Raw genomic sequence first — 20,160 nt, 5'->3', positions numbered from 1 at the left:
AGGGAAACAGGCATTCAGATCCAGGAAATAGAGAGATCCCCCCCTAAAATCAATAAAAACCGTTCAACACCTCGACATTTAATTGTGAAGCTTGCAAATTCCAAAGATAAGGAGAAGATCCTTAAAGCAGCAAGAGACAAGAAATCCCTGACTTTTATGGGGAGGAGTATTAGGGTAACAGCAGACCTCTCCACAGAGACCTGGCAGGCCAGAAAGGGCTGGCAGGATATATTCAGGGTCCTAAATGAGAAGAACATGCAACCAAGAATACTTTATCCGGCAAGGCTCTCATTCAAAATGGAAGGAGAGATAAAGAGCTTCCAAGACAGGCAGCAACTAAAAGAATATGTGACCTCCAAACCAGCTCTGCAAGAAATTTTAAGGGGGCCTCTTAAAATTCCCCTTTAAGAAGAAGTTCAGTGGAACAGTCCACAAAAACAAAGACTGAATAGATATCATGATGACACTAAACTCATATCTCTCAATAGTAACTCTGAATGTGAACGGGCTTAATGACCCCATCAAAAGGCGCAGGGTTTCAGACTGGATAAAAAAGCAGGACCCATCTATTTGCTGTCTACAAGAGACTCATTTTAGACAGAAGGACACCTACAGCCTGAAAATAAAAGGTTGGAGAACCATTTACCATTCGAATGGTCCTCAAAAGAAAGCAGGGGTAGCCATCCTTATATCAGATAAACTAAAATTTACCTCAAAGACTGTAGTGAGAGATGAAGAGGGACACTATATCATACTTAAAGGATCTATTCAACAAGAGGACTTAACAATCCTCAATATATATGCTCCGAATGTGGGAGCTGCCAAATATATAAATCAATTATTAACCAAAGTGAAGAAATACTTAGATAATAATACACTTATACTTGGTGACTTCAATCTAGCTCTTTCTATACTCGATAGGTCTTCTAAGCAAAACATCTCCAAAGAAACGAGAGCTTTAAATGATACACTGGACCAGATGGATTTCACAGATATCTACAGAACTTTACATCCAAACTCAACTGAATACACATTCTTCTCAAGCGCACATGGAACTTTCTCCAGAATAGACCACATATTGGGTCACAAATCGGGTCTGAACCGATACCAAAAGATTGGGATTGTCCTCTGCATATTCTCGGACCATAATGCCATGAAATTAGAACTAAATCACAACAAGAAGTTTGGAAGGACCTCAAACACATGGAGGTTAAGGACCATCCTGCTAAAAGATAAAAGGGTCAACCAGGAAATTAAGGAAGAATTAAAAAGATTCATGGAAACTAATGAGAATGAAGATACAACCGTTCAAAATCTTTGGGATGCAGCAAAAGCAGTCCTAAGGGGGAAATACATCGCAAAACAAGCATCCATTCAAAAACTGGAAAGAACTCAAATACAGAAGCTAACCTTACACATAAAGGAGCTAGAGAAAAAACAGCAAATAGATCCTACACCCAAGAGAAGAAGGGAGTTAATAAAGATTCGAGCAGAACTCAACGAAATCGAGACCAGAAGAACTGTGGAACAGATCAACAGAACCAGGAGTTGGTTCTTTGAAAGAATTAATAAGATAGATAAACCATTAGCCAGCCTTATTAAAAAGAAGAGAGAGAAGACTCAAATTAATAAAATCATGAATGAGAAAGGAGAGATCACTACCAACACCAAGGAAATACAAACGATTTTAAAAACATTATGAACAGCTATACGCCAATAAATTAGGCAATCTAGAAGAAATGGACGCATTCCTGGAAAGCCACAAACTACCAAAACTGGAACAGGAAGAAATAGAAAACCTGAACAGGCCAATAACCAGGGAGGAAATTGAAGCAGTCATCAAAAACCTCCCAAGACACAAGAGTCCAGGGCTAGATGGCTTCCCAGGAGAATTTTATCAAACGTTTAAAGAAGAAGTCATACCTATTCTCCTAAAGCTGTTTGGAAAGATAGAAAGAGATGGAGTACTTCCAAATTCGTTCTATGAAGCCAGCATCACCTTAATTCCAAAGCCAGACAAAGACCCCACCAAAAAGGAGAATTACAGACCAATATCCCTGATGAACATGGATGCAAAGATTCTCAACAAGATACTGGCCAATAGGATCCAACAGTACATTAAGAAAATTATTCACCATGACCAAGTAGGATTTATCCCTGGGACACAAGGCTGGTTCAACACCCGTAAAACAATCAATGTGATTCATGATATCAGCAAGGGAAAAACCAAGAACCATATGATCCTCTCATTGGATGCAGAGAAAGCATTTGACAAAATACAGCATCCATTCCTGATCAAAACTCTTCAGAGTGTAGGGATAGAGGGAACATTCCTCGACATCTTAAAAGCCATCTATGAAAAGCCCACAGCAAATATCATTCTCAATGGGGAAGCACTGGGAGCCTTTCCCCTAAGATCAGGAACAAGACAGAGATGTCCACTCTCACCACTGCTGTTCAACATAGTACTGGAAGTCCTAGCCTCAGCAATCAGACAACAAAAAGACATTAAAGGCATTCAAATTGGCAAAGAAGAAGTCAAACTCTCCCTCTTCGCCGATGACATGATACTCTACATAGAAAACCCAAAAGTCTCCACCCCAAGATTGCTAGAACTCATACAGCAATTCGGTAGCGTGGCAGGATACAAAATCAATGCCCAGAAGTCAGTGGCATTTCTATACACTAACAATGAGACTGAAGAAAGAGAAATTAAGGAGTCAATCCCATTTACAATTGCACCCAAAAGCATAAGATACCTAGGAATAAACCTCACCAAAGATGTAAAGGATCTATACCCTCAAAACTATAGAACACTTCTGAAAGAAATTGAGGAAGACACAAAGAGATGGAAAAAAATCCCATGCTCATGGATTGGCAGAATTAATATTGTGAAAATGTCAATGTTACCCAGGGCAATATACACGTTTAATGCAATCCCTATCAAAATACCATGGACTTTCTTCAGAGAGTTAGAACAAATTATTTTAAGATTTGTGTGGAATCAGAAAAGACCCCGAATAGCCAGGGGAATTTTAAAAAAGAAAACCATATCTGGGGGCATCACAATGCCAGATTTCAGGTTGTACTACAAAGCTGTGGTCATCAAGACAGTGTGGTACTGGCACAAAAACAGACACATAGATCAGTGGAACAGAATAGAGAATCCAGAAGTGGACCCTGAACTTTATGGGCAACTAATATTCGATAAAGGAGGAAAGACTATCCATTGGAAGAAAGACAGTCTCTTCAATAAATGGTGCTGGGAAAATTGGACATCCACATGCAGAAGAATGAAACTAGACCACTCTCTTTCATCATACACAAAGATAAACTCAAAATGGATGAAAGATCTAAATGTGAGACAAGATTCCATCAAAATCCTAGAGAAGAACACAGGCAACACCCTTTTTGAACTCGGCCACAGTAACTTCTTGCAAGATACATCCACGAAGGCAAAAGAAACAAAAGCAAAAATGAACTATTGGGACTTCATCAAGATAAGAAGCTTTTGCACAGCAAAGGATACAGTCAACAAAACTCAAAGACAACCTACAGAATGGGAGAAGATATTTGCAAATGACATATCAGATAAAGGGCTAGTTTCCAAGATCTATAAAGAACTTATTAAACTCAACACCAAAGAAACAAACAATCCAATCATGAAATGGGCAAAAGACATGAACAGAAATCTCACAGAGGAAGACATAGACATGGCCAACATGCATATGAGAAAATGCTCTGCATCACTTGCCATCAGGGAAATACAAATCAAAACTACAATGAGATACCACCTCCCACCAGTGAGAATGGGGAAAATTAACAAGGCAGGAAACAACAAATGTTGGAGAGGATGCGGAGAAAAGGGAACCCTCTTACACTGTTGGTGGGAATGTGAACTGGTGCAGCCACTCTGGAAAACTGTGTGGAGGTTCCTCAAACAGTTAAAAATAGACCTGCCCTACGACCCAGCAATTGCACTGTTGGGGATTTACCCCAAAGATACAAATGCAATGAAACGCCGGGACACCTGCACCCCGATGTTTCTAGCAGCAATGGCCACGATAGCCAAACTGTGGAAGGAGCCTCGGTGTCCAACGAAAGATGAATGGATAAAGAAGATGTGGTTTATGTATACAATGGAATATTACTCAGCTATTAGAAATGACAAATACCCACCATTTGCTTCAACGTGGATGGAACTGGAGGGTATTATGCTGAGTGAAGTAAGTCAGTTGGAGAAGGACAAACATTATATGTTCTCATTCATTTGGGGAATATAAATAATAGTGAAAGGGAATATAAGGAAGGGAGAAGAAATGTGTGGGAAATATCTGAAAGGGAGACAGAACATTAAGACTGCTAACTCTGGGAAACGAACTAGGGGTGGTAGAAGGGGAGGAGGGCGGGTGGTGGGAGTGAATGGGTGACGGGCACTGGGTGTTATTCTGTATGTTAGTAAATTGAACACCAATAAAAATAAATAAATAAAAAAAAAAAGAATTTGTATTTAAGCAATCCTGACATCCATGTAAATATACATTAACATATTAAATAGATTTGGATTTTTAAAAAGATTTTATTTATTTATGAGAGACACACAGAGAGAGAGAGGCAGAGACACAGGCAGAGGGAGAAGCAGGCTCCATGCAGGGAGCCCAACATGGGATCACAGGATCTCCAGGATCACACCCTGGGCTGAAGGCAGTGCTAAACCTCTGAGCCACCAGGGCTGCCTGATTTGGATTTTAAAAAAACTTTAAAGGTCTTTCTGACCACACAATCTATGCTCAGCACTATACCACCAAAGCTCTGACTACCCAACCTAAACCCTCTGCCCTAAGAGGATAGGAAAGTCAGAGGCTTATACAAGCCCAAAGAGACCATCTATGAGTATCCGGTCAGGTATCAGGTTTAAAATAGTAGACATGGGGAATCTGTGAAAAGTGTAGCCCCTCTACCCCATCCCCCACCTCAACGTATAGTTGCAAATATATTTAAAACATATGCCAGTCAAAAATAACCATCTCTATTCTGGGGCTCTTTGTAATATTGGTTGGCTTATTTCCTTTTAGCACTTACAAATGCCAGAATTTATCTTGTTTATTTATTCTCTTATTTATTTATAATCTACCTCTCTTCACGTTATATCGCATGAGACATAAAACTTGTCATTTCTGTCGATTATTATATTCTCAGGGTCTGGTGTATAATAGGCTTTCAATAAACATTTACTGGATATATGAATACATCTACAAATGTCTGCATATGAAATATCATATTGCAATTTTTAAAAAAGATTTTTATTTATTTATTCATGAGAGACAGAGAGAGAGAGGCAGAGACACAGGCAGAGGGAGAAGCAGGCTTCATGCAGGGAGCCTGACATAGGACTGACTCTATCCCGGGTCTCCAGGGTCACATCCTGGGCTGAAGGCGGCGCTAAACTGCTGAGCCACCCGGGATGCCCCTCATATTGTAATTTTATAAGTACTTACATATATACTATATTACATAAGTTATATATATATGAATTATTAAATATAAATAACAAAATTTATCTTCCCTTATTTAATTTTTGTACATATTTTCTGTACCTTGCTTTTTTTCCACTTAGCAATGGGTTTGGATACTATTCTATAATAGTAAAAATAAAACTGTTGCAATTAATTAATTATTAATTAATTAATTAATTATGTTCTTTTTTTTAAATTGGAGTTTAATTTGCCAACATATAGCATAACACCCAGTGCTCATCCCGTCAAGTGCCCTCTCAGTGCCTGTCACCCAGTCACCCTATCCCCCCACCGCCTCCCTTTCCACTACCCCTTGTTCGGTTCCCAGAGTTAGGTGTCTCTCATGTTCTGTCATCCTCACTGATATTTTCACTCATTTTCTCTCCTTTCCCCTTCATTCCCCTTCACTATTTTTTATATTCCCCAAGTGAATGAGACCATATAATGTTTGTCCTTCTCTGATTGACTTACTTCACTCAGCATAATACCCTCCAGGTCCCTCCACGTTGAAGCAAATGGTAGGTATTTGTCGTTTCTAATGGCTGAGTAAGAATATTCCATAGTATACATAGACCACATCTTCTTTATCCATTCATCTTTCGATGGACACCGAAAATCCTTCCACAGTTTGACTATTGTGGACATTGCTGCTCTAAACATTGGGGTGCAGATGTCCCAGCATTTCACTGCATCTGTATCATTGGGGTAAATCCCCAGCAGTGCAATTGCTGGGTCGTAGGGTAGTTCTATTTTTAACTCTTTGAGGAACCTCCACATGGTTTTCCAGAGTGGCTCCACCAGTTCACATTCCCACCAACAGTGCAGGAGGGTTCCCCTTTCTCCACATCCTCTCCAACATGTGTTGTTTCCTGTCTTGTTAATTTTCACCATTCTGACTGGTGTGAGGTGGTAGCTTATTGTGGTTTTGATTTGTATTTCCCTGATGGCAAGTGACATGGAACATTTTCTCATGTGCTTGTTGGCCATGTCTATGTCTTTCTCTGTGAGATTTCTGTTCATGTCTTTTGCCCATTTCATGGTTGGATTGTTTGTTTCTTTGCTGTTGAGTTTAGTAATGTTGCATTCTTTTTAAAGACCATACAATAGTCCATATTATAACTAGATAATAATTTGATCTCTGATACATATTTAAGTTTTCCATTTTTTCACCAATAAAACCAAGATTAAGATAAATATCCTTCTACATGTGCCATTTCACCCAGGTGTATGTCTTGCTGTGGGTTATGTGACTAGAAATGAAATTGAGCCAACACAGATGCACACTGAAAATTGTGTAGAATGTTTTCTAATTGCTTCCCATAGAGGGCATGCAATGTTTCACTACTGTAATTGGCCGTATTTGCAAGTGTCTTTTTTCCTAGAACCCATCAACCTGTTGTGTAATCGAAGTTTTAGATTATTGCCAATCTAATGGGTGAAGATATATCATTATTAGTTTTAGTTTGCATTTTTCTTATAATGGAAGATGAGTAACTTTTGATATTTAAGTCATTTGTATGCTTTTTTCTGTGAGCTGTCCCAATATTTTTTCTTTTTCTTTTTTTTAAAAATATTTTATTTATTTATTCATGAGAGACAAAGAGAGAGAGAGGCAGAGACACAGGCAGAGGGAGAAGCAGGCTCCATGCAGGTAGCCCAATGTGGGACTTGATCCCGGGTCTTCAGGATCAGGCCCTGGGCTGAAGGCGGTGCTAAACTGCTGCGCCACCAGGGCTGCCCCCCAATATTTTTTCTATTTTGCTTTCCAAAATTATTTAATCTTAAAAGGATATTAGTTGCAAATTATTTTTCTCAGATCACCATTTGTCTTTTGTGTGTTTCTTCCATTCAGAATTTTTATGTGGATAAATTAATCTTTCTTTCATTGCTTCTAGTGAATTTTTGATTTTTTTTTAAAGTCACACTTAGGAGACTTTCCCCATTTCCAGTTCTTCCAGAATTTTTGTAGTCATTTTTTTTAAAGATTTTATTTATTTATTCATGAAAGACACAGGGACAGAGGCAGAGGGAGAAGCAGGCTCCTGGTGCAGGACTTGATCCCAGGACCCCGAGATCATAACCTGAGCCAAAGGCAGATGCTCAACTATTGAGCCACCCAGGTGCCCCTATAGTTCTTATATATTTCCATTTTTAATGCTTACAATGGTTTATCTTCTTGGGATCTATTTTTGTATGAAGTGTGATATAGAGATCCGACTTAATTTTTTTTCTACAGAGGAGTAGTTGTCAAATACTATTTACTAAGAAATCAACTATTTTTCTCTTGATTTGAAATGTTAACTCTATCTTATACTAAATTTTCATACTTATCTGAATTTATTTAAATTCTGTGCCAAAGATATCTATTCATGCAAATTTTATTATGCATTCTATTATCAGCCGTGATTAACTCTCATTGTTTTCCCAGAATTTTTCTTATTATGCTACTTATCATTTTTGCCTTATAGTGGCACTTTTTTGCCACAATAGAAGCACTGTGGCTAGCTACCCCCCAATAAAATTCATGTTACCACTTTTCCTGAGATTAAATTTACAAGCATGCTTGGGGAGAATTATCTTCTTTATGAATTTTCATGTACTCAAGTCTTATGTGTCCCTCAGCACCATAATAATCTTTTTTCATGAGGTCTGGGACATTTCTTAAGCTTACTCTTAGCTGTTTTTTCCCCTAATATTGTAAATAATGTCTTCCTTTGGGGTTGTTGTTTGTGTATGTAAGGGCTATTGTTTTCTATATATTCACACACACAACACACACCACATAAACATTTCACCCAGATAACTTAATTAAATTTCTTTTTGTTTAGTAGTTTTCCAGTTGATTTCTTTTATTGTTCAGGTAAGTATAGGCTAATATTATCTGTGATTACTGAAAAATTTCCCTCTTCCCTTCCAATTTTTACATCTCATATCATTTCTTGTCTAATGAAATTGCCTACTATCTCCAAAATAATACTGTGACATTAAATAGTAATTTAACTCCTAGTAATTTAATAATAGTATAGTAATAATGATTTAATTCTTTTAAAATTAGCTGATGATTTTTGAGTTGAGATTTAGCCATACAAATACATATTTATATTTAATCTTGCTATGTATTAAGCATTTTGTTCAAAAGTGGACTGCAAAGTTTATCAAATGCCTCTCTATATTACCTATGGAGATGACTATCACCTTTAAAATTCACCATCAGGTAAATTATGTTAATACTTATCCCAACACTGAAACATATCCATTAAAGCTGCACTTATTTTGGTATATTAACCTTTGAATAGTTATTTTATTATGTGATCTTTTACTGTTATTTTTTAATGTTATAATTTACAAGTAAAATATATCTACTTTTCTATCATTTTGTGCTATCCTGGTCAGAATTTGCTATCAATATTATGCTATCAATATTACATATTGGTTTTATAACCAATTGGAAAGATTTCTTTCTTTTCCAATATTAAGAACAATTTTTGGAAAACAGAGGATCATAGAGGAAGAAAGGATAAAATAAAACAAGACAAAATCAGAGAGGGCGACTAACCATAAGAGACTCTTAATCATAGGAAACAAACTGAGGGTTGTTGTTGTGGTGGTGAGGGGACAGGGTAACTGGGTGATGGATATTAAGGAGGACACGTGATGGAATGAGCACTGGGTATTACATAAGAGTGCTGAATCACTGACCTCTACCTCTGACACTAGTAACAGATGATATGTTAATTAATGGAATTTAAATTTAAAAAATTTAAAAAGGAATAGTTTTTGGAAAACATTGCAGTAGGTGTTCTCTAAAGACTTGTAAGAAACTGATAGCATTTGCTTCTTTATTTTTGGGAGGTGAGAGCCCTTTAACAATTTTCTCGATTTCTTCTATAGTCATTAGGCAGTATGATATGCAGAATCTGAGATGGCCCCCCACCTCTCCCCAAATCCCACACCACAGTGTATACACCCTTGTATAATCTCCTTGTATAATCTCCTTCCTTCGTGTGTGGGAGAAACTGTGACTATGATAGATTTCACATCTGTAATTAGGTGACATTATGCAACAAAGGTGAAGGGATTTTGCAGATATGATTGTTGTCCCAATTTAATTGACCTTGAGTTAATCAAAGGGAGATTATCCTGGGAGGGTCTAACCTAGTCCTTGAGTCCTAAAAAGGACTGAGGGAAGGCATGGGAAGATTTTAAATATGAGAGAAATTCTACTGGTGGCCTTGAAGAAATATGCTCTCACATTGTAAGAGGGTCACAGAAGGGGCCACATGGCAAGGACCTGAAAGTGGTATCCAAATGACAGCCAGCACAGTGGGGAGTTCAGTCCCACAACCACAAAGAGATGGGTTCTTCCAACAACCTGAGAGAACTTGAACACGAATCCTTTCCTAGCTGAGCCTCTGAATAAGGGTAGAGCTGGATGAAAATTTGATTTCAGCCTTGTAAGAGCCTTAGCAGAGGCTCTGTTGAAAGATCCTGAACTTCCAACCTAAAGGCTGGGAGAAAATTCGGTGTTGTTTTAAGCCACTAGGTTTGTGGTAATTTGTTATGAAGCAACAAAAAAGGAATCTAGTCATTTCAGATATATTTTTTTCTTTTTGGACATCAATTTTGTCATTTACATTTTATTGAAAATATCCATTTCCCCCCACATCTTAATCTATTTGGATAGAATTGAGTCAAATAATCTCTTAGAATTATTTAAATTTTTTCTAAATTCTTGCTTTTTCCCTATTATTGTTTCTTAGTTTGTGTATTGTGTTTTCTTTCTTTTTTAATGCCAGTTTTTAAAAAATTACCTTTTCCTACTTAATTAATCTGTCCGTCTCAAATTATTTATTTTTGGCTGTAAAGAGCTAGCTCTCACACTATCAGTTTTGGGTTTTCCAAATCATTAATTTCTCTTTTTATGTTTGTTAATCTTTCATCCTTACTTCTTTAGGTTTATTTCATTTTTCATTTGCAAACTGAATTTGGATATTTAATTTGCTTATTTTTATTCTTTATGTTAATATAAGAACTTAAGAATCTAATTTTTTTTTTCTGATCACTGCTTTAGCTGTATCTCCTAGGTTTTGATATATGATATTTTAACTTGAATTTTTTCCTAATATGAGTACTAAGATGAGCTCTTACAACCTCCATATCATTTCAGTTCAATACTTTTTACTTTGTTGATTTTAATTTCATTTTGTTCCTTTTTCTCAATGCTATTCTTCATGTCCCTCTATGTTTTCAGCATATCCCTTCTCCTTTGTGTTGCTTTCAGTATGACCTTCATTTTGGTGATAGTTTTATTTTTTCTCCCTTCTATTCTAACTGCTTCTACTCCTGCCCCCCATCTCTTTCTCTTACCTTTTGATGTTTTGCCTAATCTCATAAAGTTCAGCATTTAATAGTGTTTTGCAGAGTCAAGGACCACATTTACATTTTCAAAAATTTTATGACAATGGAGAGCAACATTATTTTGGTGATCTTTTTTTTTTTCATTTTTTCTGGTCCCTTTTTTCTTGTACTATTATTATATGCTGTTTTATTTAAGAATTATTATTATTCATCTTTTTTTTATTATTCATCTTTGAATAGAAAGAATTCTTACCAGTTAGAGTAAGTATTCACTTTATGACTCAAAATTCACGTGTAAGTGAATTAGTTTAGCCTATGTTTGTTCACCTCTTTTTTTTTTTTTAATTTTTATTTATTTATGATAGTCACAGAGAGAGAGAGAGAGAGAGGCAGAGACACAGGCAGAGGGAGAAGCAGGCTCCATGCACCGGGAACTCCGATGTGGGATTAGATCCCGGGTCTCCGGGATCGCGCCCTGGGCCAAAGGCAGGCGCCAAACCGCTGTGCCACCCAGGGATCCCTGTTTGTTCACCTCTAACAGGAACTGGCTGCTGCGAGGCGGCTTGCATAACAGGGATCTTTCCTCCATTTTGCCTCAATAACAGCATGCTTCCTGCAAATATGGCTCTCTATCTATCTCTCTTTTAGAACTGTTCCTACCTTCTGATTTGCTGCTTCTCTTCTGTGCCAAACTTCATCAAGGGAAGCCCTGGCCACGAGTAACCACACCTGTTGCTATTGTTTCAAACAAGTGTTGTTGATTTCCCCTCTTAGGATGTGCCAATTACTCTGGGGACTTGAGATCTGCTGGCTTCAAGTGAGATTTGTAGCTGTGGTCATTCCATCTTTCAATGGTGTTGTTTTATCATCGCTGAGAACACTGTTACTGCATATGACATTCTTATTCTTACATTGTGGTTGGGCATAAGATATCTGATAATTTCAAGTATAAAGTTGGTATTTTGTTTCTGCTTCTAGTTCTCCTTTTCTGAGTGATCTTGCAGAGAAGATCTTTTTTATTTTAAAGCTATAAATCTATTGTTATTGAGAACATTCAATTGTTGAAGTATAAGTTTACTTAAAATTTTTTGGTGGCTAAGTACCTCATAGTGAACTTTAAATTTAGCTAATTTTGTGGAGTTATTAATTTTGATTGTTTAAATACAAATAAAATTCATGTTTGTTTGAGAAGCTCTGTAATGAGGTTAAGCTCTAGAATATATCGTTTGCTGAGCTATAACAATTCCAAATTAATGGCTTTACCTTGTTTGAATAAAGAACTGAATGTTTTATACTCAATAATTAGTCCCTATTGTGTTTATTCAGTTCTTTGTGTGTGTGTGTGTATTCAATTCTTGTTGAATACCTATTGCATTTTGAAGATAGTAAGAAAATAAATTTTATATTAAATCATAACAAGAGTTGTCAGCCTTCATATTTAATAAAAATCATATAGGAAGAACCTGCATTTCCTTTTTTTAAGTGGTTTCAGAGAGTGACAGTAGCTACTTTTTTTTTTTTTTTTTTTACCAATTGCATGAAGTCTTCTATTTATCTAGCTTAGAGAAATTAGGTTAATGGCTTTGAGAGCAAACCTGAATTCTAATCCTTGCTTTAATATTAACTAGGCAATGGCCTGTTTCACAATTAGGAAATAGAAGTTATATTTTTACCTTGCATTAGTGTTGAATAGCATAAGAAATTAAATTCAATGACCTTTAAGTGCTAACTCATTACTTTTTCTTGTTAAAGGATCAAGTAATTGTTACCATCACCACAGGAAGAATAGAATGTCCAGAACTTTGGAACACAGGTAGCTCCGTGTAAAAGATTTTACAAGTCACAAAGGGATTAAAAAAACCCGACAAAACCCCTAGGATGCTGTTTATTAAAATCTCAGACATATTGTAGTTACTCTAAAGTGAATATATTTATTTGTGTGTGGTAGGATTATAACTTGAAGTACTCATCTGGTCACGCTCAATGTGTTTTCCATTTTCTCTTTTTATTCCAGGAGCATTTTCTTTCCTAGCTACACCATAGTAGAAACAAAGATTCAAAGAAACCCCAGAGGCTTATTTTTGAGCTTAATTTTTTTTTTTTTTTTTGCCACTTTATAGAGATGACACAAGACTGGATCTGAGGGAAGGAAAAGAAGGGACAATGATAAAACAAGAGAGGTCATTGGTTTGCAGGACTAGGGTACAGAGGGCAAGAGTTCAGCACTGTAAAACATTGCCATGAAACATCCTTGGGCAGCCATCCTGCCATCAGGGCACTGGGGCACCTGGGTGGGGCTAAAGACTGGAAAGAAGAGCCTCACCCTAGACCTAAACGGAATAGGTGAGAACATTACTTGTATGCAAAGGTAGCAACACACCTGCCTCTGCTGCGTGAGCTTTTTCTTATTAGACTAAAAGTTTCTTTTTTTAAAAAAGATTTTAATTATTCATGAAAGAGGGAGAGATAGATAGATAGAGAGAGACAAAAAGAGCACAAGCAGGGGGAGAGGCAGAAGGAGAGGGAGAAGCAGACTCCCCTTGGAGCTGGGAGCCGGATGTGGAGCCTGATCCCAGGACCTGGAGATCATGACCTGAGCCAAAGGAAGATGCTTAACCATTTGAGCCACCCAGGTGCCCCTAGATTGAAAGTTTCTGACAGCAAGGACTGAATCTCTGGTTAGTCAAGTCAATGTATTAATCATCACTCTATTCTTTCTGCGAATGTATTGAATGGTATTCATATTATGGTGAACCTGCACTGAATACAGGTTATGTTGAGTAACCTGGAATCTATTGCTCCCAGCAGTGAAGTTACACGCTTACCTCAAAGGCAAGCATGTAACTTTTGCCTTTCTTCCCAAATGTGATTATGCTAGCTTAAAAAAATTGTAATTATGTAACTTAATTAAATATCACTTAAACTGATGAAATATGGTTATGAAAGCAGAGAGAATTGTTGTTCATGCCAAAACTAATTTGAGGAGTTTGGAAAGATTGGGTTGTTATTTAAAAAATTTGCTGTCAAATTAAGTATGGATGGAGTAACAATAAAAGATTGGGCAGAATTATGAAAAAATTGAAAGGATTCTGTTATCATATTAAGAGAGCTTCCAAGTGTCTTTAAGTTCTCATTCTGCTGAAAGGAAACCAAACTGGAACTCATAGCAAAGGCAGTATGGGTATGGTTCTTGGACCTCTACCTTTATTCCAATCTATGGACCCAAATGCAGAAGGAAAAACTTTGACCTCTCTTACATTAGAAGGCTGGTGAATAAATGCACATTTATATGTTTTACTTTAGAGGAATTTTTAATGTAGTTTTTTTTTTTTTTTTTTTTTTTTTTTTTTTTTTTTTTTTGCTTTCCTGCTCTAATTGATGTTTATTTTTAATGGATGAAAGACTCATCTCAGTTGTACTTGATCCAAGGACTTCTACTGGGCTTCCTTTGCCTTTTTCTGCAGAGTCTAGCTTGCATGGTACATACTCAAGGTGAAGGTTACTGATTAATATTAATAGGGAGAATAAACAAATTTCTCAGGAATAGAATAAAGTCTGACTGGTTAGTTAAAATCTCTGCAATAAATGGGGATAGAAATGGAAATATGAGTTTCTATCTTTTGGAAAGGAAAGAAAAACACTAGTAAGTTGGTTTTCTGGGTAGATTCAGACAGGTGAGGCAGAAAACTGATGGAAAGACTCATGGTTTATGATTCAGTACATTCATTTGATTTCTGTGGTAATTAACTGAATTTTCAGGAGAGGAAAATAAAGCAACTTAGGAAATAAATGAATGTGGATATAGGTTGGAAGGGGAAAGAATACAGGAAGGGAGGTAAGCAAACAGGCTATTGCATATGTCCTGAGTTATTACTGTGATATGGAAATAAAATATATTCCAAACAGTACTAATGAGGAGTAATTGCAGTGAATTGATTCTCTAGCTGTCACTGCAAAGTAAGCCCCATCATAGCGAGAATCTTCTCACATTTATCTTTGCATCTTAAGAGTTTATCCCAGAGTTGGCACACAGTAATTAATAAATAAGTGTCTGTTGAATGAATTAATGACAAAAAAGCCCTGAAATGTTATGAGACATAAAATATCCTTGAATGTCTGAATCTTAAACTCAACACATGGAAAGGATGACAGCACATAAGAAAGGTGATTGCGTAGTGTGTTACCACAGTAAGAATGGTTTTGAAGCAGGCTTCCAGGTTTGTTAGATTAATTCTAGGACATAGGGTAGCCATAGCCATCTCTCCTGGAGGCTGGCATGTTTCTGCAGAGCCAAGGCTAGTGATCAAGGGCTCTTTCCTGACTGCAAATGGCCCAAGAAATGCTAGATCAATGTGAGACCACACTGATAAGCCTCTAGAGGTGGAAAAGAACAGCTCAAACCAGGCTGAATGCTCTTCTATCTGGGTCTAAGCTTTATGTCATGTCCCAGAGAATGTGGTGGGATGCAATCACTGGGCTTCATCCTAAATTTCTTGTGGCTGAGTAATTAGTGTGTATTGCTCATTTTTACTTACTGAAAAGAGTTTTCTATGATTGAAGGGCAGATCTTTTGAAAATGCTAACAATTGGACCTTTATCTTTGGGGACTGGATGTAAAAAGGCACTCTGAAAAGTCAGAGACCCGTTACACTTTCATATTATTTCAATGGGTCAAATGGTAGACAACATTTAAAAGTGTGGGTTATCTCTTTTGCGCTACACTGTGCAGTCTGTTTTGGGTTCCTCATTGTTTCCAGGTGCAATTCCAAAATGAGTACCTGGAACAAGGCCTGGAATAAATTAGATGCTCAATAAAACCTTGTTGAATGACTGACTGAATGTTTCTTTCTCCTCCCTAGCAGCTGGCTAACCTAGGAACATTTCAAAGACAGCTGGATAATTCTGGGCCATTCAGGAGTTCAGATTCATACTGAATGAGACTGAGACTGGGCAGACAGATCATTTCTCTAGAGAGCTCTTTTCCTCAACTGCCTGCTGAAAATTACACTTGTGTTGGCCTTTATGTTATGGCATGAAATCTACTCATCTAATCAGGGGTTAGAAAAAGAAAGGAGATTTACAGAAAAAGAAAATTGAGGAGCACTCTTAACCAAATACTGTATGACCAAAAACGAAGCCCTCAATGTAAAGCAGAATTTTCTAGAAATAGTTTATTTAGTGATGGAACCTTGTCATAAACTGTGGTAAAATGATTCTTTGATTAAAGAGTAGACAGCGAGCAACGATGCCTGATAATGACCATAGATAGAGATAGTTTGAATCAGAGCTTGTAAGTTCTACACTTAGAATAATTTCTATAGTACAGTGTGAAAGAGACTTGTAATCTCTTAGTTATCCATATGTATTTCCTGGATCTCGTGTGCTAGCCAATGTATATCTTCCAGTGCTTTGCCCTGTAAAATTAATCCTAATTTATGGAATATGTCCCAGAATGCAGATGTTTGATTTTTCTTTTATTTTTAATACCATTTCACAGGCTTTGGTGTGTATGGTTCTTTTGATTCCTTTCACATGGAGAAAATTCTCCTTGCTTCGATGCAAATTCTACCCATGCCTGTTTAAGTTTGTCTTCCTCATGTTACAAATACTAATAGGGAGGGACAGGAACCCCAAGGTCAGGACACAACAGCAAGAAGAATGAAGGGATATGTCTGAAATGGGACCCTGTAAGAAAGAGCTGTTGCCAAAGAATCTGTCATTCCAACCAAACAACCTGGGGCAATTTAGTCCTGAACTTCCAGCGCTGTTGCCATGGTTTCTAGACAAAGACGACAGGGCTGTATTCCAATTATATCCTTCAGAATGACAGATAACTGAAAAATAGGAAATGGGGTAATAAAATCTCAGGTCACCCAGAAGAAGTGTGATAGATACAAGTGACACAGAATGAGAGACGCAAGTCTATGTTTGTTTAAGAAATGCTTTTGTGATTTAGAATGCAAATGTATATTGTGCAAGTCCTCTAGGCTTCCCATAGCAATTTTATCCATCATTCAGCTCGATATTCAAAGCCGAGTATCTCTCGCCTAATGTTCCTGATAACATTTTAAACTTAGAGAATCTGTGAATTAACAGTATTTAAGAAAAAAAATCTTTAACAGTGAAAACTAGAAAAGCATCCCTTGAATTCTGAAGATATTGCAGATACAACAATACTATTTTTTCCCTTAATGCTGGGGTCAAACGTAATAATCTCTTTTTTCTAGTTGAAGGTGTTCTTGCAAACTGTGCACCTAGCTTTGAGCCATGTCTGATAATCAGTATTATTTTTCCAGGGTCAGCAGTAAGTTTGCTGTCATGCTATTGGCTGAAGATAGTTGCCTTTTCAATGAGAGGAAACTTTATGTAGAGATTAATGGGTTCACAATGAACTCTAGAGTGGTACTGGTAGGACTGGTTCTGTATTCTTTGCAGTTAAGCAGAAATGGAGCATTTTAATCCCAAAGCAGCACTAGGTAATTTATATAATCTTTAAAGTTTAAAATACTTTTTAATGTAAAGTCTTTAAAATGTTCAGTCTCAGTTTCTTCATTTGTAAAATGGAATAACACCTACCTCTTAGAGTCGTGCCTTTAAATTAGATGACGTATACCAAACATTTAGCTCAGCATCTGGCACATGCCAGTAAGTAAATGTAGTTTTGTCATCGTTATTACTATTAAACTACCTTCTGTCATATACACTGTGATTAGTATGAAGCTATTACTATAACAGAGAAACAAACGAAATTGGTAAATTTAAGGATTTAAAACTCCGTATCTACAAAAAATTTTTTAAAATGTGTTTTAGATGTGAGATTAGATGTGTTTGAATGATGGTGAAAAAAGGCACAAATTTACCAAATGGTATCTCAAGCACTACTGCCCGAAGACTGAGACGGAAACCTCTAGATGTCCTGAAACCTACAATCATGCCTCCTCAGTTTCTCCTTAAGGATATTTATTTTTTTTGACACTGTGAGGACAACATAACACTTTTGTTAACATATTGAATATAGCTGTTACAGTTTATAAAGATCAGTTTTATCATTTTCTTTCTCTGCATAAATTCAAAGACTTTAGTTGGATTCTTAAATTGAAATTTACTGTACTCAGGATTATTTTTTCCTCATCAAGAATTGGTTTGGTTTTATAAATAGAAGTAATTAGGAAAAATGATTTATTTAGTAAGATTGATTTTTAGTACGATAAATCTTGCAAAATCAATCTATCTTCTGTATAAATAATGACAATGATAAAGAAAAAAAGGAAAGGAATTTCTTTTCCTTTATGAAATTGCTTTTTCAAAAAAAAAACATCTTGGAGGTTCAGAGTACAACCTTTCACACAGTTTATTTCGCTTTGCTTGGCTGGTTTTCATATGTTACAGTGAATTCCTTTCATTCATAAACCCTGGAACTTGAATTCTATCAGAGGCCTGTACATATATATAATAAAATATATAATTTTACTGAGTATTTATGGTCAAAGTAAGTAGAGACCTGGGCAATTTCAGATAAAAATATGTAAAAACAATCATATATTATGGAATTATATGAAGAAGAGCCTTAATTTGTTATTCATATTTTAAGTTACTCTTCTGTTACTGAAATTTTGGAACAACTTATTATGATTAAAATATGAACCATTATTTCTAAAATAAATACAAAGGGCACAAACTCCAGTAACCCAATTACTTTTGTCTTAATTCGTTTTATCTGTGTGGTTTATTTTTATTTTTTTAAAGACACAGAAAGAAAGAGAGAGGCAGAGACACAGGCAGAGGGAGAAGCAGGCTCCATGCAGGGAGCCCAATGTGGGACTTGATCCCAGGTCTCTAGGATCATGCCCTGGGCCAAAGGCAGGTGCTAAACCACTGAGCCACCCAGGGATCTCCCTACCTATGTGGTTTAAATGCTGTAAAAGGAATGTTTGGTCGGTGGAGCAGCAGATCTGTTGGTACACCAAGTTTTCTGCCTGTAAATGGGATTTTGAATTATATCTTTTATGCATTTCTTTGATGGCGTTTCTATATCCCACTGAATGCATCAGAAGGAAGCACCTTCTCTCATCCAAAAGCTGACTTGGAAAGATGACATAGCTATTTTTGTTGTCATGCTGTAACATAGGTCACAAAACAGAATGATGACACTCTATGGGAATCATCAAGTTTGTATAGACAGAGTTTAAGAGGATCTTGGTAACTTACCTTAAAAGAGATTTCATATTGTTCTCCTCCCCAGATTTCTAAACCTGGATCATAGCCACCCAATTCCCAAAACCATTTTCGATTCACAGCAAAGAGACCTCCAGCCATAACAGGAGACCTGTGAAATGGATAAAATAGTTTTTAGACTAAGAATATTTGTTCAGAAAAAAATAAAAGTGAACTTCAAGATATGCATGACTCTTCAGTACTTTTTTTTTTTTTTTTATAAGTGGATATAGGGTTCTCATTTGGTCTCTAATTGCTCTTTGAATCTTCATGAGCTTTAAACTTTGTGCTTTAGGTTCTAATGCAATTAATGTCCTGTAGAGCCACATTTACTCCATATATTTATCAGTAGAGAGAAATACATGACTGTTAGTGACTGATATACTGAGAGGTATCATTCAATTTTATGACTTTTCCTTAAGTGAGAGGAACCTTGCACTATCAGACAGATAAAAACATAGAAAACACTCTTATAGACAATATTTTTGATTTAATCTCTTAGTACATATTCACCAAGAATTTCCTGCTGTAAAATGGTCACATCCATTTTGCAGACTATGAGATGATCAGTAGAGTAAAATTGAGAATTGGTTATTTAATTAAGATGCCAAAGATGGAATTTAAACTAGGCCTTTTTATCTATACCCTAAAAACTATAGAACACTTCTGAAAGAAATTGAGGAAGACACAAAGAGATGGAAAAATATTCCATGCTCATGGATTGGAAGAATTAATATTGTGAAAATGTCAATGTTACCCAGGGCAATTTGCATGTTTAATGCAATCCCTATCAAAATATCATGGACTTTCTTCAGAGAGTTAGAACAAATTATTTTAAGATTTGTGTGGAATCAGAAAAGACCTCGAATAGCCAGGGGAATTTTAAAAAAGAAAACCAAATCTGGGGGCATCACAATGCCAGATTTCAGGTTGTACTACAAAGCTGTGGCCATCAAGACAGTGTGGTACTGGCACAAAAACAGACACATAGATCAATGGAACAGAATAGAGAATCCAGAAGTAGACCCTGAACTTTATGGTCAACTAATATTCGATAAAGGAGGAAAGACTA

General features: G+C 36.5%; 1 protein-coding gene across 1 annotated transcript in view; it reads right to left on the bottom strand.

Moving 5' to 3' along the window:
- GALNTL6 (polypeptide N-acetylgalactosaminyltransferase like 6) overlaps positions 1-20,160 on the bottom strand; it is a 1,162,298-nt gene that overhangs the window by 105,776 nt on the left and 1,036,362 nt on the right. The window contains exon 8 of the mRNA XM_077868561.1: positions 19,083-19,200. Coding sequence (XP_077724687.1) covers positions 19,083-19,200 — 118 coding nt within the window. The remainder of the gene's footprint in view (positions 1-19,082; positions 19,201-20,160) is intronic.

Source organism: Canis aureus, chromosome 24 (genome assembly GCF_053574225.1).
Source record: "Canis aureus isolate CA01 chromosome 24, VMU_Caureus_v.1.0, whole genome shotgun sequence".
Lineage (NCBI taxonomy): Eukaryota > Metazoa > Chordata > Mammalia > Carnivora > Canidae > Canis > Canis aureus.
This window is presented reverse-complemented; position numbering and strand designations above follow the sequence as displayed.